Genomic DNA, 22317 nt, shown 5'->3' with positions numbered 1-22317 from the left:
TTCATGCTTTCTTTCGTCTTCTTCCAAATCCATTCACCATTTATTTATTTAATTTAATATAATTAATAAAACCCGCCGCCGCCGCAATCCGATCAACAAGATGTCGCCGGCCGCCGGTCAGACTCCCACAATTCGAACAGTTGTCATCCCATTTACACAGCTTCAAGTAAGTATTATTATTATTATTATTTAAAATTCAGCTTATAGCTTTCGATGATTACTATTATAGATTCGGTTTTCGATGATTTGAATAATTATAATAATAACTGATTCATTATTATACATTTAAGCTAAAATATTTAAGCTGCAAAGCTGCGTATCTAATTATTTATTAAATTCTTATAAATTACGTAAAAAAAAATAAAAAAAAATGAAAATTTATAAATTCGGTTCGGTTTTTACTTTTTATCACGTGTTAAACCAAAACCTATATTTGCAAAATCTGTTTTCGCCAAAGTATAAAACCAAACCGTCGGTTTTTTTCGGTTTTGCCATTTGAGCTTAAAATTTTTGGGTCTAAAAAAGATTTGGTAAAAAGTAATGATTTTGGGCCGAATGCATTTTGTTAATTCGTAACTGATTGATTATTCTGCATTTGAGCTAAAGTATTTGAGTTATAAATTTATTAAATTCTTATAGATTAATTAAAACAATTTTTTTTTTTTTTTTTTTTTTGAAATTTATATTTGCAAATATCGGATTACATCGAAACAGAAGGCAAGCGGGCAACAAGCTGCGCCGCTACTCCTTTTTGAATCTAAAAATGAAAAATTGTAAATTCGGGTTGGTTTCGGGTTTTATTACATGCAAAACCAAAACCAAACAGTAAGTTCGGTTTTTACAAAAGCGTAAAACCAAACCGCCGGTTTTTGTTTCCATTCGGTTTTTTCGGTTTCATGCACGCCCGACATGTTGTATAATAATATAATCCTTGTTTTGTTTGTAATCCATATGATTAGGATAAGGATGCTGATTTGTCGATGAAAATTGAAGAAGGATTCGGACCAGATGGATTGGGGATTTTATCAGTATCTGATGTATGCATGAAAGTTTAACTGTGATGTTCAATTTAATTTAGGATTATTTCATCATTCTATTTATGAAATGATGATGTGGCACGTTGCCATGTCACCGAAACGCTGGTGCCACATCACCATTTAACCTGCTTTAAAAAGCTGTTGCATACATTGAAAAAGTTGCATAATTTAAAATTTTCATCATTCTATGTAAGAAATGATGATGTGGCACATCGCCACGTCAAAAGCTGGTGCCACATCACCATTTAATCTGCTATAAAAAGTTACATACATTGAAAAAGTTGCATAATTTCAAAATTCCATCATTCTATGTAAGAAATGATGATGTGGCACATCGCCACGTCATCAAAACGCTGGTGCCACATCACCATTTAATATGCTATAAAAAGTTGTTACATACATTGAAAAAGCTGCATAATTTAAAATTTTCATCATTCTATGTAAGAAATGATGATGTGGCACATTGCCATTTAATATGCTATAAAAAGTTAAATACATTGAAAAAGTTGCATAATTTCAAAATTTCATCATTCTATGTAAGAAATGATGATGTGGCACATCGCCACGTCATCAAAACGCTGGTGCCACGTCACCATTTAATCTGAATTAAGAAAGTTGTTACAAAGGAAAAGTTACATAATTTCAGTTTTTCACTATTCTATGTAAGAAATGATGGCGTGGTAGATCGCCACGTCATCAAAAAGCTGTTGCCACATCACCATGTAGCCTGCTATAAAAGGTTATTTCATAATTCATACAATGAAAAAACATTGTATTTACTTGCAATTGACAAAAGGATGAAACTTTTTAACTTGTTAACCATGCAACTAGATTGTGCATAGTCTATATCATGAAATCATTTGCTTCTTAGTTCTTATATTAATGATTATGCATTTAATGAATGTGAAACTCGTATCATTTGGTTTAGGTTCCCGGATACGCTTCGTTAAGGCAAAACCTTCTTAATCTTGCTCCCAGGTAAAACATATCAAATAGTTTATATCTTATTAATATCATTAAAAGCTCCCAAAATAATTAACTATCGGTTCTACCAGGTTAGCTAACCTTCCTGAAAATGTGAAGAACGAACTAGAAGATCCTCAAAGCAGGTAATATCGAGTTAAGGGCATTTAGGTAATTTTTAACATGTACTGTCGGAAATAAAATGTTATCATGTAGGTATAACTTTGGATGGAGCCACGGCAAAGAGAAGCTCGAGTCTGGAAAACCAGGTAAAATTAGTTCTAAGATTTTAATTCTCGAATCACGTTTAAAAATAATTACATATAAACTCAAATGTGGTAGCAAAAAGTTGAGATTGAACATAAATAACCTGTTATACACCTGAACATAGTTATTAAATGCGCTAGGCGCACTCAAGGCGCATGAGCCTCGCCTGGGGCCTAGGCGAAAGGCGAAAAAAAAAGAGGGCCTGAGAAAGAAAAAGCGCACTTAAATAAAAAAAATTAAAAATATAATATGCATATGAAAAATAATATTATTCTTCAAATAAAATAAAAAAAAGCTATTATATAACATTTAATGTCAACTAATCACTACCAAAAGTTCTGAAATAGTCAAGATTCAAATGTAATTCCGAAACTTGAATAACAAAATGTTCAATGTAATTCCTTTGACCTCTCCTAGATCTAGGTTTCAATAGCACTCCTTGCGTTTCTTTCACTCGGCTTTTATCTTCTCATGTTCGTGTCGTAGACAATGCTGAAGCGCTCACCTAGTAACTAGAAGCGCATTTATTGAGCATTGCCTGAAAAATGGTCCTAAACGCAATAAGCGAGGGCTTTTAATAACCATGCACTTGAATCATGTTATTAAACATTAAACATATCTGGTTGTTATGTCAACTTTTGCAGATATATTAAAAGGCTCTTTCTATGCAAATCCAATATTAGACAAACCTACTACCGAGGTTGCTCTGATTCAAAGGTAATTAGAAACCGTAGATTTTTTTCTGCAGTATGTTCATTAGAAATTAAATGCAATATTTTTCTGTTTGTTAAAGTTTCACTAGAAAATTACCATTTTGCCCATTAGAAAATTACCTTTTGCTGCGCAGGTACCCTGCATATTGTGGAGCAAATATTTGGCCTCAAACTGCTTTGCCTGAACTTGAAACCGGTATCCCTTTTTTCATCTTCTTTGACTTATGATTTGAGAAGTCATAAAAAGATTTTTTTAGATGAAATTCACAATATAATAATATGTGATTGTATGTTTAATAGCAGTGTATCAGGAACTTGTAGATTTTAATCTAGAATTACGATTTTGCCCCTCCATAAGCATTGTAGAATGCATGCTCAAATTGGTAAATGTTTTATTACATAGGGGCAAATTGGTAAATTTTGATTAAAATAGGTAATTAGATTATAAAACGCTTTCAGTCAGAAAATATATATTTTGTTAGTAATTTGGAGGGGAAAAGTGGTAAAACAAAATCATCAAGAATAATTTTTGTTTTTTATGCATGTAGCTTTCAAATCCCTTGGAAAGCTTATTCTCGACGTCGGTTTACTTGTAGCATATCATTGTCATAAATATGGTAACTTTTCTTGATATCATTTAAGATAATATATCATTCTTGAGTTGACTATAAGTTAAATTTTTTTTTTTAACTTTTTGGAACAGTCTCTAAAGAGACAGGTATCTCACATAATGAAGGCATTGAACAGATTGTGTATCGTTCTCGGTGTCATAAAGGCCGTTTGCTGTATTACTTTCCTGCTGAAAATAGGTAAATAAATATCACTTTTAAGGTATAAACGAGGCTTACGAATGAAAATGCTAAATATAACAAATTGAGTTTACTTGCAGTAATGACTCTCAAGATAATGAGTCCATGTCATCATGGTGCGGTTGGCATACGGATCATGGATCTCTCACTGGTATCAAATTTTACACCTCACATATATATTATCTTATATAACTCTTAATAAATTTGTTAAATTTTACCTTAAGCTACCATTGATTTGTAATTTGTATCATAATTGATGATTCATTTATATGTTTTATGTTGATTAAGGGAGTTAAATAAATTATTTTGTCTAATGTTTGGTTGAATTAAATATGTAGGTCTTACGTATGCGATTTTTACCAAAGGTGGTGTGGAAATACCTTGCCCTGATAGCACAGCTGGCCTTTATATCAAAACAAGAACGGGTCAAATAGTCAAAGTATGCATTCTTTCTTTCTACATGTACATTAACCTTATTTATTTGATGCAAGAAAACATATGAAAGTATAACGATTTGTTATATTTTGGTTTAGGTGGTCTACAAAGAAGATGAAATTGCATACCAAATTGGCAACATAACTGAAATACTTTCAAGAGGCCGTATTTGTGCGACACCTCATTGTGTTCGTGTAAGTTCACGTATTTATTTATCATGTTATTTGGATTTGTTTCTAGATCTGTATTCATTTTATGAGGACTGAAACTGAGTACCTTCAGTTTGTTACAAGCATCCATATTAATCTGGACTTTTTTTATTTGAGTCGTCAAACCTTGCTAAAATAATTGAGTCCGAAATTCCACATCTGTTCGCAGTGATTTTGAAAAAATTATTTACTTTTATTTGCAGGCACCAAAAGGCGAAAAAGCGACAGGGCTCGAACGTTCTACATTTGCATTATTCATGCAACCCGACTGGTTTGCTTCCGAATACTTGATCACACCCTTTTGTATATAGATTAATTTTATACAACTTCATATAAATTTTGTAATACCTTTTCAAAACATTAGGATTATCATGTATGCCCGTTTTATAGTAAATAAAATTATAATTAGGATTCGCCGATTCGGTGAACATATGCTGTAACTTACTGATTATTTTATGTACTATGATTTGGTTAAATATTATACTTTTAGTGTTAATGTTACATTCATCAAATTTTTAATTTTCAGGGATGAAAAACTTGTTTTTCCAGAGACGGGACATGCCAATCAAGAGGTACGATCATGGCCCGTTAAATGTCATTGGTTAATCTCAATATTTAGTTGCCAGCATACAAACTAATTTTTGGTAGTAATTATAAAACTATTTCACCAGCAATAACTAAGATATTCTTTTTTTGTTTTTATAACTGGCGTGTGATTCAGTTGATACAGGCTAATGAATCGCTTACGTTTGGGGAGTACACGGAAAAGCTTCTTGACAAGTATTATCATCAAAAGAAGTAGCAGCAGCAGCATTGGGGTATGGTATAAAACCTAATTTATATTTATGTTTATGTTAACAGAAAACGGGTCGGGTCAGTTTGGCATTAAATAATTTTTATGTAAATGAATTGTAACTTATTCTTATTGATTATAGTTTCCAATTTATCATATACTGGTCTTATTGTGTATTTGTTTTCTTTACTTTTGAAACTTTTTATGCTTACCCTTTATTTATTTACCTTAACAATATTAATTTAAAAAACCTTAGTTTTAAAGATAAAATCCCAACACGAACTCACCTTCGGTGAGCCATTAAACGAGCGAATTCAAACATATGAACATCAACTTGGGTCTGAGCTTGTGAAAATCGTTATCTTCACTAGAAAGTGAACTCGTATTTGGCTCGCCTCCAAGGGTCCAACTCAAGTCAACTTAGCTCATGAGTTTGTAATTTTAACAAATTTATTTGATGAATGTATGTTTTCCTATAAATCTCTCAGATTACAAGTTTACAGTATTTCAACTCTTATAGTATCGATACTGCTAATATACGATGAAATGAGCTAAATTATACGGCCAATGAGCGAGTTACTTCACTCAAGCCAAACCGGCTTGAGTTTTTATCTAAGTGAGCCATCATCAACTTGAACTTGGCTAGGGCATTTATACGAGAGCATCTCGAAGTTTTAAATGTATACCCCCCCCCCTAAAAAAAACCATCACCACCTCACACACACGCACGCCACCTCTCCCTAGGGCTGTTCAAAAAGCTCGATGCTCGCTCGAATAAAACTAGCTATAAAAAGTTGATTTGAAACATCCTGAGCTGATTTGGATCATTTTTGTAACCGAGCCAAACTCGATCCTGGCTCGGCTTGTTGGCTCGATCTTAAGTTCGTTTAACTTCAAAATCAAGCTAGAGCCTAGCTAAGTTACCTTGTTTAATTTCGAGCTCGAAACCACTTTGGCTCGACTCATGAACAACCCTACCTCTCTCCATCTCCCTCTGAGAATAGCACATCACATGACTCTTAATATTTCTCTGTATACGTGGTAACTTATGAGAGTATGACACAACCCAGACATAACATGAAAAAACAGGTATTTGGTTGGCTAACACGACCCGCTTTATAAAACTAGTTAACCTGAGCATACGTGAACAATAAACAGGTCGGACCGAAAGCGACATGATTTTGGAGTATGTTCGACACCACACGAATAAATATATGTATTGGGTTCGGGTTGAAGAATTCAACCTGCCAACCTGACACGACTGCCACATGTAGAAACGCCTACGTAGCATCACCAGGACCTTCTAACAGGTTTCTTGATTCTCCAAACCAAATACTAACCAATGGAGTTTGTTTGCTTGTTTGATTTTATTGCACAAAATTATTAGTTATTTTTCTTGTGAAGTTTCCTAATAAAGAAGGTTCTATGTAGAAGGAAACAACTAGGTACCTCAACTTCTAGAACCTATGACTCAAAATCTTTCTTGGACCATCCAACACAAGTTAGTCCTAAATGACTGTATTATTCATATGTCAACATTTAAATAATATTTCTTTATTTTAAAAGTTTATATTTAACTTACCTTATAATTCAATAATTCTTTATATTTAACTTACCCTATATTTAACTGAACATCTTAAAGGTCATTTCTTGCAAAGCTTCTAAAAGTATATACAACTTAAAGCAAGACTACACACAACGGAGCAAAGGCATGTATGAAACTGAAAAAATTAATTCGAAACTATAGAAAAAAGAAAACAAAAAAACTAAAACAAAAACCGATGGTATGGCTTTAACCAAACTTTGAGTTCGGTTTCAATATTGCTTGTAACTAAAGTTGGAACAAACTAACTAAACTGAACCTAAAGATCTTTATTTTTTATTATTTCAGATCATTTATAATAGTTAAATATATAGTTTAATCCAAATATTTAAATATATAGTTTAGTCCAAATATATAATAATTAATTTAGTTATTATCTATAAGAAAGTAAAAAATTTAGGCCAAATTTATTATACTTTGTTAACTTTTTTTTTTACTCAAAACTTTCAAGCCCAAATGACAAAACCAAAAATAGGAAACCATACCGAACCCGAACCAAAAATTGATTAAAAAAAAAGCCAAAACCGAACGATTTATAAAAACTCAAAAACCGACATTTCAATTTTGGGTTTGGTTTTAGCCCATAACCGAACCAAGCTTATCAGGAGTGAGAATTTGAGATAATTATACGATCACATAAACATCTTATATATCACATTAACACAGTAATATTAATAATAAGCAGATATTTATTATCATATTACATTGAGTCATTAATCAAGTCTAATGTCTTAACTAAGCGAGTTAAAATATAAAATTCATATATTATATTACTTTGAAAATAAATTGTTTACCAGTCGCATGCTAGCCAATAATTCACAATATTTAAAACCACGAACGAGTCAAATAATATAAGTTTGAAAGTCAAATAAAGTGGGAAGACCATTACCAACCTATTTAAACAAACCATTTTTGAGTGTATTTTCAACTCATTGATATTTTTCTCACTTTGCCAATAATCATAATAATAAGAATGAATACTTACTCATACCTTATCAAGTCATCCTCCCAGTACCAGCGTCGGAAAGCGAGTCGTGAGAGGCGTTGTTCGACGTTTAGGAAGCATCAGAAGACTCGGTTTTATATATTGCGTCGTTGCGTGGCTATGCTTATGTGCTGGAATGATAAGTATGATTGAAAATGTGTAAGAATTAAGATAGTTGTTTTCTTTTGTGTATATATGATTTTTGAAGAGAATGTGTTTAGTGTGTTTGTATGTGTCATTTAGTGTTGATTATTAAGATTAAAAGAGGTTTCAATTTTGTATTCGAGCTTTTATACGAGTTAAATTTGCTCGAGTTTCTATCGAACTGATTCTGAATGGAGTTACGAGCCAATGTTAGTCGTACGGATGGAAATTAACCAAGCTGCTTGCTAGCTACTTGAGATTGTGTCGATAAAAAGCATGAAACGAGCGAGCTTTTTTTAGCTCGAGCCCTCGAATAAGGCTCGCTTAGTTATCAAGCTGAGCTTGAGCCTTGTACGCCTTGTAATAATTTCGTACTGCACTTTCGAGCTCAAGTTGAGATTTGGGTCGCCTAAGGTACTAAATGAACTCAAGCTGAGTTTAGGCTCGTTTAAGGCTTTTCTCAAAATGTATTATAACAATAAATTAAAATATACAATAACAAGCCCTAGCTTGCAAAAGCGGTTGACGAGTTGAGTTTCAGTTTTTAAAAAATGGCTCGAAACAAGCTGAGCTTGAGCTCTAGTAAGTCAAAACGAATCAAGCTCAAGCCTAATCAAGCTCAGACTTTTGGTAGTTAAAGTTGTCATTTTGGATTTCTTGAGAGCATGGGGATGGTCTAATATTATTTGCTAGAAAATATTTTTGGTTGAAAAGTAATGGGTTTGAAAGAGGCTAATTTGGTTAGGTGGAATGATTGATGGCAGTAAGGTGACAATGGATGGTCAAATATTTGAATATCTGTCTGTTTTGGGTTTTTGATATCATGGCAGTTATGTTTCTTGATGTGTTAATTTACAGGCGCGTTGTGAATATTATTTCTCGTTCGCCTTTTTTAAAAGACTGTCTTTATAACTAAAAATGGGCTTGATAATCGCGATCATAAACATCATAAGGTTTGAGCTTTTTGCATGAAAAATCTTGAATTCGAGAAAATAGTATGTCAAATCATGCTTCTTGATTTAGATATTGTAAGTTTTACATCCTCGTCATCTTGAATTATAAGAACAACCATCAAGTGCTAATCTCATACTTAAGTGATTAATTTACGATACTTTAGATACCCGTTTTGAATATACTCTTATCCGATTCTCTTTCTTAATCAGGCAAAAGACCGTCATTAAAACTAAAAGACGGGTCTAATTATTGCTATCATAAATCAAAAAATCTTTCAGCTTTTGTATGAAAACCTTAAATTCAAGAACATTTCACGTCATTCACGTTTCTTGACTTCATGATTTGGATAATGCAACTTTTTACATCGTTATTAAAAAGTCTTCATTTATGAATGCCACAAAGTACTTTAATTTACAGGTACTTTAAGGTACACGTTTTGAATTTATTAATTTATGTACTCTTTTTGAATCAGGTAAAAGAATGTCTTTAAAATTAAAACGTACTTGATTATGGTTAAACCTTTTCACATATTAATATTAACCCATGAGTTCAAGAAAATATCATTTCATTGTTTCTTGATTTGGATATTGTAACATTTTCATTTTCAAGATCTTGATTTATAAGAATGGCCATCAAGTGCTAATCTAACCTCTTAACTTCACTTGTAAGTTTACATGTATTTTAGCATACGCGTTCTCAATATCCTATTTCTTGTTATCCCTTTTCTTCAACCAGACAAATGTGCGTCTTTAAAACTATAGACATGCTGATGTGCCTGATTATCATGACGATAAGTCGATAAACAAGAAAAGTAGCAATATAACCCCACCATAGAAAGACAAAGCATATCTTCTCGACTGGAATTGCATCATATGGTCATAGTATATACGTATATATGTTTCAACTTTTTGTTCAAGTGGCTACAAAACACAAAGATCTAACTTTTGTAAGAAAGCAAATGAGAGGACTACAAAGTAATGCACGTAGATTCGTGCTGGAAAGTTTCATTTAATTTAGACATGCACAAGGATCTTTTCCACCTTTGTATTATGTTACTTGTTTAATGCACCTTTGTACTCAAGTTCTTAAATACTATGTTGAAGTTGTTAAAAACTTAAGCATATGCATTTCAAGGTTGGCTTTTTAGGTGAAATATTATTATAGATGAGTTTGAGCATTTGAAACTTCAAATTAGTTTTTCAGATGATTTTAAGGTTAAGTTTTAAGTAATGGCATCCCCACAAGTAACATTTAACCACATAAGATCATATACGAGCACGCCGATACTTGCATGTATTCTCCCAAAGAAACCCGATGGATACATTACACAACTTTATAACTGGGTATGAATCTCAGATCATCAATACTCGTCTCATACCCGACACAACCTCTAATATAAAGTTCTTTTTATTTTTTTATATTTTTTTAATATAAATATGAAGAAAAACATCATGATTGCCTAAGGCTCTCCCCCACCTAACGCCTTCACCGAAACGCTCAAGGCCAAAAAATCCCCATAACGTCTAGGAGGGTGGTGTTCTGGATGCTATGGGGCGTGTTCTCGCCCTCCAAAACGCCCATTGCGTTTGGTCTAAGACTGAACTTTTAATGTACAAATCTATATGAAAACTTTATCCGAAGTCTTATTTAATAATTTACTAAAAGCAACTTAAAAAGCAACCCATTTTAGTCAACAAAAGGTTTTAAATCATAAAAAGATGAAGGATAATGATAACTTATCATTTGTGCCTTTGTGGTATGGTAGTGAAAGGCTTAGGTTCCCTCATGGAGATCCAAATTTGATAATCATTTATGTTATTTTTGGTGGATTACGATAATGAATGTTTGAGACAGGCCTTATGCAAAGTTGTCAATAAGAATTCCGAGCTCATCCTGGTTTTCATCCCACCATGCGTTTCGCTAGAGAGTTCCGCTTTTTGTGACGGCACAACGACTACCAATTGGCAACCGACAGTATGACTTTTATTGAGGGAACGCACAAGCCAGACTCTGAAGTCAATGTAGACCCGATTAAAACTACATAGTTTGATCAGAATGGAGCGGTCATTTGACTAGGGGTGCAAACGAGCCGAGCCGAGCTCGACTCGCTTAACTTACACAGAGCTCGAGCTCTATTTTCAAAGCTCAAGTTCGGCTTATGAGTAGATTATCAAGCTTGAGCTCGGCTAGTTTACTATTTATCAGTTATTTTTAATATAATTATAATTATTTTTATGTATTTTTTTCTATTATAATTTTATGTACAAAGAAAAATATATATTATTTAGTTATTTTTATTTATTTTTCATTATATTATATATATTAATTAATAATTATTAATTATATATTTTAAAAAATTATATAAATAACATGCTCGTTTAGGCTCACGAGCCGGCTCGAGCTCAGACTCGATTATTAAAATAATTATAATTATATAAAAAATAGTTGATATATAATACAGCCGAGCCCAAGCCGAGCTTGAAAATCTACTCACGAGCCGAGTTCGAGCTCGAGCTCTGTATAAATTAGACGAGCCGAGCTCGAGCTTAGTCATTTGCACCCCTAATCTCAAATAGGTCGCCAACAGTTTTCCTCGTCCGCATTCGTACATTTAGTCACTAAAAAGTTTTAAATTATAAAAAAGATGACACCACTACGATGTCATCACACACATTATTATTGCATGGGCAATATTACTCTCATACTGTCATCTTCCTCAACCGAATAATAATAATAATAATAATAACCAATTCTAAAACCCCAATTTTCCTTCAATTTTCCCTCCAATTTCTTCAAATCAAAACTCAACGGCCATGATCACCACACTACTCCTCTGTTTCTCACTACTATCAACCTTCACACCCTCTTCTTCAATTTCAAATTCAATCCCAAGGGTGGGTGTTGGAGTAAACTGGGGCACAATGACAAGCCACCAGCTACCGGCCGAAAACGTGGTGGAGATGATGAAACAGAACGGGTTCAAGAAGGTGAAGCTGTTCGAAGTGGAGAAGCGGATAATGGACGCCTTAATCGGGTCGGGTATTGAAGTGATGGTGGCCATACCCAATTTCATGCTGTTGGAGATGAGTAGAGACCCGAGTTATGCCGAGTATTGGGTGGATGCTAATGTTACTGGGTATGTCTATCCGGGTGGTGTTGATATCAAGTAAGTGTGTTCATGTTTAATATTACATCGGGCTCTTCGTGTTTGTAAATTGATTCGACTGTTGAATTGTTGGCGATTTTGAATGAATTGCGTTGAATTAAAACGGTTCGGTTTTGGGCTAAAACTGAATTAAAACGGTTCGATTTTGGTCAGTTTTGGCTAAAACCGAAAATAAAACTGGCCGGTTATCTTTTTTTCAGGTTGGGTCGGTTATGGGCTAAAATTGAAATTAAAGTGGATAGGTTTCGGTCGGTTTTGGGCTAAAATTGAAATTAAAGCGGTTCAGTTTCGGACAGTTTTTGGCAAAAACCGAAAATGAAACTGTCCGGTTATTTTTTTTTTCGGGTTGGGTCGGTTTCGGGCTAAAACTGAAATTCAGGAGGTTCGGTTTCGGTCGGTTATGGCTAAACTGAAAATGAAACTGTCCGGTTATTTTGTTTTCAGGTTGGGTCGGTTTTGGGCTAAAACTAAAATTAAAGCGGTTCGGTTTCGGTCGGTTTTGGCTAAAACCGAAAATAAAACTGTCCGATTATTTTATTTCCGGGTTGGGTTGGTTTTGGGCTAAAACTGATATTAAAGCGGTTCGGGTCGGTTTTGGCTAAAACCGAAAATAAAATGGTCGGGTTAGGCGGTTATTTTTTTTCCGGGTTGGGTCAGTTTTGGGCTAAAACCGAACCAAAACTGAAAATAAAACTGTTCGGTGTTGGTTTTTTGGTTTTGCTTAAGACTTTAGAATGCTTTAGTTTTACTGTTTGAGCCTGAAATATTTGGGGCGGAAAAAAATTGGCCCAAAGTAATGAAAGTCTAGGCCTAAGTTATGTTGTTAAGTAACAACTAAATGAGCTAAAGTTAATATATTTATTAGTCACTTTTGCACATTTAGGGATGTGCAGTGTTCGGTTTGGATCAACTTTGGGCTAAAACCGACACAAAATCTGAAATTAAAAACGGTTTGGTCTGGGTCAATTTTGGGCTAAAAGCGAACCCAAACCTAAGCTAAAACTGTCCGGTTTTGATTTTTTTGGTCCCGGTTTTTCGGTTTCGATTTGCGTTCGATCCAGGTTTTTTTTTTTTTCTAGTTTTGCCATATAAGCTTGAAAATTTAGGGCCGGAAGAAATTGGGCTAAAATAATGAATTTGAATCTAAATACTTTTGTTGATTAATAACTAATTGATTAGTAGGCTATATATATGAGTTCTATATTTATTAAATTTTTATAAATTAATCTAAATTTGGTTTTCCCGGTTTTTGAACTTTTAAAAGTCGTTTGGTTTCGGTTTTAGCAGTTGAGCTTGAAATTTTGGGCCCAAAAAAAATTGGCCCAAAATAATGAATTTGGGTCTTCAGCATTTTTAATTAATAATAATAATTGATTATTATACATTTGAGTTATAAAATTTTTATAAACTACTTCAAATAAAACTATAAATTCGATTCAGTTTTAGTACATACAAAACCAAAGACGAATCTTAATTTCAGTTAATAAAAAAACGTAAAACCAAACTATCGGTTTTGTATTGGTTTGGTTTTTGTAGTTTTTATTGCATGCAAAACCAAAACTTAACCGTAAGTTCAGTTGTCACAAAAAACATAAAAATCAAACTGTCAGTTTTTGTATAGGTTCCATTTTTGATTTGTCGGTTTCGGATCGGTTTTTTCAATTTTAATGTTCCTAATTTGATTCAAACAATTTAAACATTGCAGATATGTTGCAGTAGGAAATGAACCCTTTCTGAAGGCATACAATGCAACATACCTGCAGATCACATTACCCGCGTTAAAAAACGTTCAAAACGCGCTTAATCGAGCCGGTTTAGGCCTCCGAATCAAAGCAACCGTCCCGTTAAACGCTGATATCTACGAATCACCCGAATCAAACCCCGTCCCGTCTGCAGGCGACTTCCGGCCCGAAGTCAAAGACGCCACGATCGAAATCATCCAGTTCCTTTACTCGAACGACGCCCCGTTCACCGTCAACATCTACCCGTTCCTCAGCTTATACGGTAACCCGTACTTCCCGATGGACTTCGCGTTCTTCGACGGGTCGAATAACCCGGTAAAAGACGGAAACCAGGTTTACACGAACGTGTTTGATGCGAATTACGACACGTTAGTCGCGTCGTTGACGAAAGCGGGGTATCCGGATATGGACATTATTGTTGGTGAGATAGGGTGGCCCACGGACGGGGATATTAATGCGAATGTAAAAAACGCGAAGCAGTTTAACCAAGGGGTTATTAAACACGTGTTGGCCTCGAAAGGGACCCCGGTTAGACCGGGACGGTTGGAGATTTATCTGTTTAGTCTTTTGGACGAGAATAAAAAAAGTATTGCCCCGGGGTCTTTCGAGACGCATTGGGGGATTTTCGAGTATGATGGGAAGCCGAAATACGAGGTGGATTTGACCGGGTCAAAGAGGAATAAAGGGTTGGCCCCGGTCGTGGGCGTTGAATATATGAAACGTCAGTGGTGCGTGTTGAACCCACGTGTCAAGGATTTGGACGGGTTGGTGATGGAGATTGATTACGCGTGTAGTTTGTCTGATTGCACTTCGTTGGGGTTCGGGTCATCGTGTAATAAATTGAGTTTAGTGGGAAACGCGTTGTACGCGTTTAATATGTATTATCAACTTCAAGGGCAAAGTGAGTGGGATTGTGAGTTTTCGGGGTTGGCGGTTGTGACGGGCGAGGATCCGTCGGTTTGGGAATGTAGGTTCCCGGTGATGATCGCATATGGGACGTCGGTCGTGGTGGTTCACCGGAGAGTTTTGAAGGTGTTGGTTGGTGTTGTTGAAGCTTGTATTGTGTTCTTGCTTCTAGTTTCTTAGTATTTTGGTTTGTGGTTTTTGATCATAGTTTTATTTTTTTTAAGTAGTGTTTTAGATTGTAATAATATAACTCATTGGACTTTTGTTTGAAACAAAATAGTGAAATATAACAACTTGATTTTTATTTTTAATCAACATTTTTTTTAAGAAATGATTATATTTATTATTGTGACTATAAGTAGTATTATGCAGTGTCTAATAATCAGATTTTGTGTGCATATAAAGTGATTAGTGACTTTCAAAACGCACATCCAACACCCAAGATAGTGTAATTAGTTATTCGGTTTTCCTTCAGACGATGTTGAAATTCTTTTGACAACTTTAACCTGTTTGACCTGTTCGATTTGCTATCTTTAAAATTTCTTAGTTGTTTTATTCATTGGTGAAATACAATGTTTAGAAGCTACAAATTAAGCCGGTAATTGGTCCAAACGGGTCGGATTCTAAAGTTTTAAATTTTACACTGATTGCATAGGTTGCGACTGGCTCGGGCTAGACCGGAGGCTTTATGCATTACACACTTTGGACAATTTCAATCTTTTTGACACATTTGACCAGTTTGCCACTGTTGTCGCTAGTCAGGGTTATAAAGCATCGGCTGGCCCGAGAAACCCGACAAAATGATCTAGAAATTGCTCACACACTCTTCTTGTCCCTTTTTTTTTCTAAAACCATTCATTTAAACCCATCCCGACTCGTCTTTCTATTTTTTTGAACGACCAACAAATCCTCATGGGCTATTGGCTAAATTTACCACAGCTAAAGCCAACGTCCGTGAACATGCCCGAAGACATGACAATGTGAACTCGTCATCTAACCAACTAGTTTCCCAACTTAGCGAATATACCCGATACCCACAACTTTACCCCGTAAACCCGAATAATAATATCAAGTAACAAGAGCATTCCCAACCCATCCCCAAAATTATGTGATGAGGGTTGTAAATTATAGGATGGGGTTGTGAATGTGAATTATAGAGTGGAGAGAGAAAAGATAGTGAGTTTTTGTAAATTTGAGAAAAATGTAGTGATTTTTTTTGTAAATTATAGGGTAAAGAGAGAAAAAAGATATAAAAAATATTATTTAATTGAACAGGGGAGAAAAATATAGTATTTTTTAGAAGAGAGAAATATACTACTCGAATGCTTTAACATTCGGGTTAAACAAACTCAACATTCATGGTTTCCGTCTACATCCACATTTACGTTTAACACAAATCCCCAATTCTCTTAGGGTTTTGATCCAATTCAATCCAATTCAATTCACAGACCAATTCGATCCAATCGCATCCACCAACATCAAATTCGATCCAATACCTACACAATCTGACCTCGCCGTTGAAATCCGTGGCCAAATTTAGGGTTATACGATGAATCTGAAGACCACAGGTTCGTCGTACAGAGATCGGACGCAGGAGTTTGGTAGCGTAGTTGAGAGGCTACGGAAATCGGTGAACGTGACGGAAATTAGGGTTTCCGGTGGTGGAGGTTCGGTTAAAGGATCGAAGGCTTTGTTTCAGACGGAGTTTAATAAAAGAGCTTCGAAAATTGGGTACGGTATTCATCATACGTCACAGAAGCTTGCGAAGCTTGCCAAATGTGAGTTAGTAGGTTATGTTTAGATTCAGTTTTTATAAAATTATTGATGAATATACAATTTGAATGTTAAGTTAAAAGTTAATGTGACTTGTGAGTTTACCAGTGTCTTAGATCTTAGTGCTGAAATGTTTTCTAGTTAATCCTTAATGATGTATGCAATTGTGATTTGCGGTTTGTATATTTTACAGAACTACAGATTAGATTTATCAAGGAACGATTAATGTCTGCCAATATTAATAGATAGTTATTGTCGCATTCTTGTGAGCTTACCAGTGCCTTAAATCTTAATGCTAACTTACTGATGAATGATAATGAGTTGATTGCTTTAGTACAGAACCAAGACCTATTTATATGAGAGGTCGGTGTTGTAAAAATCACGATTATGTGGTGATTAACTGCTAATCGGTTCCCTACCGGTGCGATTTCACCTGATCGGACCAACAAATCTGTAATCGGTTAGATGAATATACATTTTGCATATTTTACAGATTAGATTTATTAGGGTAAATACCGTAAATTGGTAGTACTGATGTATATCAAATCAATTGAAATGTATTGTTTCATTCTTGTGAGCTTACTAGTGCCTTAAATCTTAATGCTAACATAGTTTCTAGTTAATCCTTACTGCTGAATGAGTATGAGTTGATCGTTTTGGGACGGAAGCAAGATCTATTTCTGTTTATATGAGAGGTCGGTGTTGTAAAAATTGTGATTAGGCGCTGATTGATCGGTTTTTAAGTCTCTACTGGCGCGGTTTTGCCTAATTGAACCAACAAATCGGTCAAAGGTGGTCCAAATTGGGCCAAATCGGACCTCGGTTTTAACTTGTTAATCTGAGTTCCCGACCCGATCCATGAACTAGTATGTTAATGTCTGATTTTTTTTTTCTCATTGATTTGTTATGTTTGCGTGTAATTGTTAATGTTTGAACTATTCTATGTGAACTTTAAGTATTTATGTGAACTTTTATATGTAAGTTTTGAAAAATTTACATATAAAAGTTTCAATCCGATTAATCCCTATTAATCGCTAGTTGGTACCCCACAGCCTGACTAGCGCTTAATGATGATCAATTCATAGTTAAGGTAGGATTATGAAACCTCACTCTTATACATTAAGGAATTAGATCTTAAATCAAGAGTTTTTTCTCTTAAAGAGTTTCATTATGGAATCAAAGGGAACATTGCATAACATTACCATTCCTGTGTCAAAGTAACAATCTAATGATGCACTAATAGATTAGGCCACTTTAATAGATATAATGTAACTAAATTCTGTATACTAATACATTATTGTCAATAAGGTTATCATTTCACTTATTAATATGGTGAGTATTTAGGTAGAATAAGTAACAATGTATGTTCTGGTTGGCTATTTTTTATCATTGTATAATACATTATATGAGAGGTTAACGTATGGATAAATTATTAAGGTAGGATTATGAAACCTCACCATTTTGCAATGTACATTTAGGAATTAGATCTTAAATCAAGAGTTTATTTCTTTACAAAGTTCATAATTAAAAGGAAATTTGCATAATACTATCATTCCTTTGTCAAATTAACACAATCTAATGATGCACTAACACATTAGGTCACTTTAATAGATATATACTAGCGAAGTTTGATTAACTTATAAATATTTGTTAATAAGAGTTATATGGTGGCTATTTAGCAGAATAAGTAGCGATGAGTTATCTGGTTGGTGGTTACTTGGTTAGCTCTTTTCATCATTGTATTATAAATTTGCAGTGAAGCATGCAAGTGTTGACCTCAAATAAATATGTGCCACTATAATCATCTAAGATTCTGCTGTCTTTGTACCAAGTTTTGACATGATCTCCATTCTCCTTCTGTTCTTTCAGTAGCAAAAAGGACCTCGGTTTTTGATGATCCAACGGTGGAGATTCAAGAACTGACAGCTGTCATTAAACAAGACATCACCGCACTTAATGCAGCAGTAGTTGATTTGCAGCTTGTTTGCAATTCACAAAATGAAAGTGAAAACATGTCAAGTGACACAACTACCCATTCAACTACAGTTGTTGATAATTTGAAGAATCGTTTGATGGGGGCCACAAAAGAGTTTAAAGAAGTCCTTACAATGAGAACAGAGGTGTAAATTTGTTGTTTGACACATCTAAGTATCTAAATATGTTTATGTGACTCATATTAGTCAAACTTGCTATCATTTGACTGCAGAATTTGAAGGTTCATGAGAATAGAAGACAGTTATTTTCTTCAAGTACTTCAAAAGAGCCTGCCAATCCATTTGCCCGACAACGCCCCTTAATTAAAGATTCAAAAACTAGTGCTTCAATTTCACCGCCTCCTTGGGTTAACAACACCTCAAGTTCATCTCCATTATTCCCTAGGTAAAATTTAGACATTTTGTGCCATTTTGATTAATTTATTAAATCGTTTACTGCTAATTTTCTATAATTGATCATCTTATTAGTAGGGACTCTTTACATTCTTCTTAGATATATATTTGAAAACCAATGTCTTTTTTTATAGATCGCAAAACAGGGCAGTAGGTAGGGGTATGCATAAAACCGATCCAAAGCCGAAAAAACCAAACTCAAACAAAAACCGATGGTTTGGTTTTATCTTTTCGTAAAACCGAATTGTTGGTTCAGTTTCGGTTTTGCATGTAAATAAAACTGAAAAATCCGAACCAAACCGAAACAAATTTATGTATTTTCAATTTTCATTTTGAATTAAAGTAATTTATAAGAGTTTAGTAAGTACTGTAACCCAAACATTATAACCTAATTGTATATTAATTAATCGTTAATTAGCAAGAACATTTAGCCCAGAGTTTTAGGCCCAAATTCATTATTTTAAGCAAAAAACAGTTTTGGCCCAAAAGTTTCAGGCTCAAATGGTAAAACCGCAAAACTGAAACCGAACAGAACCCACAAAGAAAACCGAAAACGAACAGTTTTCAAACACTTAAAAACCAAGTTTTCGGTTTCTGGTTCGGTTTGAGTAAAAAACCGACCGTTACTGGTTACCCGGTTGGGTAACAGACCAAAGGTTCAAAACGGGTTCAGGTTGAAAATGATGATTTCGGGCACGGGCCGGGTTGACCCCATACACCAACCATTGAAACAACTTGGCGGTTTTAACCAGTTTGAGATTTATACGAATCAGCCAGTGTAAACCGAACTGTACACAATCAAAAAGTTTGAATTTGTCATTTTACCCTCATCTTGCTTGAAAAGATTAAAAAAACAGTATTACCGATGCTAGGGTAGATTTGTCAAACTCAAATTATCTTATGGTCTACCAATCAAATTGAGCGAACTTGACCCGTTTGACCCATTTTCTTAAAGTTAATTATTTGACTTGTTCAAAACTAAATGGGTTGAAATTTATCTATAGACTTTCATGGTTGACTATTGACTATGTGGTTGACTATTGACTTTCCAGGAAGCATGCAGATGGAGAATCTCAGCCATTATTACAACAACAAAGTCAAAGTCAACAGCAGCAAAGTCAACAGATGGTTCCGTTACAGGATACTTACATGCAGAGCCGGGCCGAGGCTCTTCACAATGTCGAGTCAACTATTCATGAGTTAGGTGGCATTTTCACTCAATTGGCAACCATGGTTTCTCAACAAGGAGAGCTTGCAATTAGGTAAGTCGACTTTGACCTTTGACTTTCAACTTATGATAACATGATACGGTTTCCACAGTAAAGTTTTAATTAATTAAATATCATAAATCATATATTTCAAATAATTAACTTATTATTGACACCACTTATATATGAAAAAACGGAATTTGAACCCGACCTGTTAACAGGATTGATGAGAACATGGAAGATACACTGGCAAATGTAGAAGGGGCACAAGGACAACTCATGAGGTATCTTAATGGTATATCATCAAACAGGTGGCTTATGATCAAAATATTCTTTGTATTAATTGTATTTCTTATGATTTTCCTATTTTTTGTCGTGTAGTTTAGTAAATTTTGATTGAAATAAATAACGAGCATTTTTCTCATGATATAAATCTTGTTGCTCAGAGCGGATATTGGCGTTTTATATATTTATAGTTTAAACTAGTGTGATTTAGTTATTTTATTAAGGGTTGCGTTGCGTATCCAATGTGACTAGTGTCTCATGACAATGGCATGATTTTTATTTGTTAAGTGAGTTGTATAATTATATCATACGCCTCGTGTTAAACGAATGTTTACTTATTGTTCACGACTGTTAGCACTGAGAGTGTTTCGATTTTATATAATGCATTGTTGTAACACCATTTTCTTAAATTGAGAACATTATGTGACACCATTTTCTTAAAAGCTTCTGATTTGTTTATATTGAATTTATAAATAGAAGACTATCAGTACATAACGAGTCTCTCTCAGCATGTATGTATTTAAATGAACCACGTAACTTTCCATTGTATACTATCAATGTTGCTATAAAGCGAAAATAATCAATACATAACGCCGGTCTGTTTCTATATTACATGTATGTCTTTAAATGAACCGTATAACTTTCATCCATATACACTTTCGCATTGTAAAGCGAAAATATAATGGCCTCATAACCATATACCATTTTACATAAGTATGGGTGTAAATGAACCAAACCGAGTCCGGGTCATGCTAAGAGCATCATCGTTGCTGGACCTTCACAAGCCGACACATAAGCGCCACGTCACATTCCAAACTTTTTTAAAAAACCTAACGTTTTTTTACACCACTAAACCTTCACAAACCCATTTAAAAAAATAAGAAAGTTGAGAGAGAGAGAAAGAGAGAGAGAGAGAGAGAGAGAGAGATGGACCCAATATGGCCATCGTCATTTCGTTTGTTCCTACAAATTTTCACTAAAGGATTTTGACTCTACAATCATAGTAAAAATCCCGACTAGACGCCAATTAATCCTGAACAATTCCAATTAATTATAATTAATCCTCGATTAATTGTTACTCCTCATTCCACCAACCTACTATTGACTAGCAATTACTACAACACTGCCCACAATGATGAAATCCAAGAAGCCTTTATCCGCCCCCAATGCCACATATATCCCAGCCTCATGCTTCGAACTCCATTGTGTAGGTGCTCTAAGCTCAAACTCAGCTCGTTAGTAGCTTTTCAACCTGACTTAACTCGCTTATCATTCGTTAAATAAATATTTTCCTTATATACATCATTTGCTACACCTAATATACATCTCGCACACACACACACACAAAAATACATGTGAAATACATAATATTATACACCTGATTGTGAAAAACATAATAATCAAATTATCACAGAAACCACCACACCACCTGATTAATATTATTATTATTATTATTATTATTAATATTATTATTATTATTATTATTATTATTATTATCTGAACCCTAATTTCACTTCACAGAAACCATAACTCAACCGTCGTCGTTTTGGTTTTCCGATCCAAATTTCACATCGTGTTTTCCGTCGTATTCACATCCGTAAACGTCGTCGTTTCGTCAATTTAGGTATCGATTTAACGATCTGCAATTCTCCATTGATTAACTGTTCTGCTGCATATATATAATGTGTGTGTGTGTCATATGTGTGTGTGTATGTATGTATGTATGTATGTATGTGTGCGTGTGTGTAGATGTAAATGAATCGAACATTTGGCAAAGCGTTTGTGAACTGTGAAGTTTGTTTGATTTAAACGAACACGAAGAGAGGTCGTATTAGCTTAATTGTGATTGTGAACGTTCGATAATGTGTTCGTTTACGCTCGTTTAGTTTAGATGAACACAAACAGAGGTTGCATTAGTTTAATTGTGTTTGTGAAAGT

General features: G+C 34.3%; 3 protein-coding genes across 3 annotated transcripts; all 3 read left to right on the top strand.

Moving 5' to 3' along the window:
* Nucleotides 1–82: 82 nt before the first annotated feature.
* LOC143610755 (uncharacterized) lies at nucleotides 83–5397 on the top strand. Its single transcript, XM_077085149.1, has 15 exons — nucleotides 83–166; nucleotides 960–1037; nucleotides 1966–2015; nucleotides 2093–2146; nucleotides 2217–2269; nucleotides 2912–2984; nucleotides 3115–3176; nucleotides 3529–3597; nucleotides 3684–3789; nucleotides 3870–3940; nucleotides 4128–4228; nucleotides 4323–4418; nucleotides 4637–4704; nucleotides 4960–5005; nucleotides 5155–5397. Exons 1-15 carry the CDS (start codon nucleotides 101–103, stop codon nucleotides 5233–5235), a joined length of 1074 nt encoding a protein of 357 aa, XP_076941264.1. The 5' UTR covers nucleotides 83–100; the 3' UTR covers nucleotides 5236–5397.
* Nucleotides 5398–11725: 6328 nt separating this feature from the next.
* On the top strand, nucleotides 11726–14906 carry LOC143610750 (glucan endo-1,3-beta-glucosidase 8-like). Its single transcript, XM_077085145.1, has 2 exons — nucleotides 11726–12078; nucleotides 13784–14906. Exons 1-2 carry the CDS (start codon nucleotides 11726–11728, stop codon nucleotides 14904–14906), a joined length of 1476 nt encoding a protein of 491 aa, XP_076941260.1.
* Nucleotides 14907–16083: 1177 nt separating this feature from the next.
* Nucleotides 16084–20518, top strand: LOC143610751 (syntaxin-32-like). Its single transcript, XM_077085146.1, has 5 exons — nucleotides 16084–16504; nucleotides 18369–18619; nucleotides 18706–18878; nucleotides 19939–20148; nucleotides 20316–20518. Exons 1-5 carry the CDS (start codon nucleotides 16276–16278, stop codon nucleotides 20473–20475), a joined length of 1023 nt encoding a protein of 340 aa, XP_076941261.1. The 5' UTR covers nucleotides 16084–16275; the 3' UTR covers nucleotides 20476–20518.
* Nucleotides 20519–22317: the final 1799 nt, after the last annotated feature.

Source organism: Bidens hawaiensis, unplaced genomic scaffold (genome assembly GCF_021521415.1).
Source record: "Bidens hawaiensis isolate Kalapana, Puna unplaced genomic scaffold, B.hawaiensis_p1.1 tig00027761_1, whole genome shotgun sequence".
Classification (NCBI taxonomy): Eukaryota; Viridiplantae; Streptophyta; class Magnoliopsida; order Asterales; family Asteraceae; genus Bidens; species Bidens hawaiensis.
The sequence above is the reverse complement of the archived record's forward strand: the minus strand, read 5'-3'. Positions and strand labels throughout refer to the sequence as shown.

Coding starts and splice junctions, on each gene's coding strand:
- LOC143610755 (XM_077085149.1), top strand. CDS start 101: ATGTCGCCGGCCGCCGGTCAGACTCCCACAATTCGAACAGTTGTCATC. Junction 167..959: donor TCCCATTTACACAGCTTCAA/GTAAGTATTATT, acceptor CCATATGATTAG/GATAAGGATGCTGATTTGTC. Junction 4,705..4,959: donor TTATTCATGCAACCCGACTG/GTTTGCTTCCGA, acceptor TTTAATTTTCAG/GGATGAAAAACTTGTTTTTC.
- LOC143610750 (XM_077085145.1), top strand. CDS start 11,726: ATGATCACCACACTACTCCTCTGTTTCTCACTACTATCAACCTTCACA. Junction 12,079..13,783: donor CCGGGTGGTGTTGATATCAA/GTAAGTGTGTTC, acceptor TAAACATTGCAG/ATATGTTGCAGTAGGAAATG.
- LOC143610751 (XM_077085146.1), top strand. CDS start 16,276: ATGAATCTGAAGACCACAGGTTCGTCGTACAGAGATCGGACGCAGGAG. Junction 18,879..19,938: donor TCATCTCCATTATTCCCTAG/GTAAAATTTAGA, acceptor TTGACTTTCCAG/GAAGCATGCAGATGGAGAAT. Junction 20,149..20,315: donor CAAGGAGAGCTTGCAATTAG/GTAAGTCGACTT, acceptor ACCTGTTAACAG/GATTGATGAGAACATGGAAG.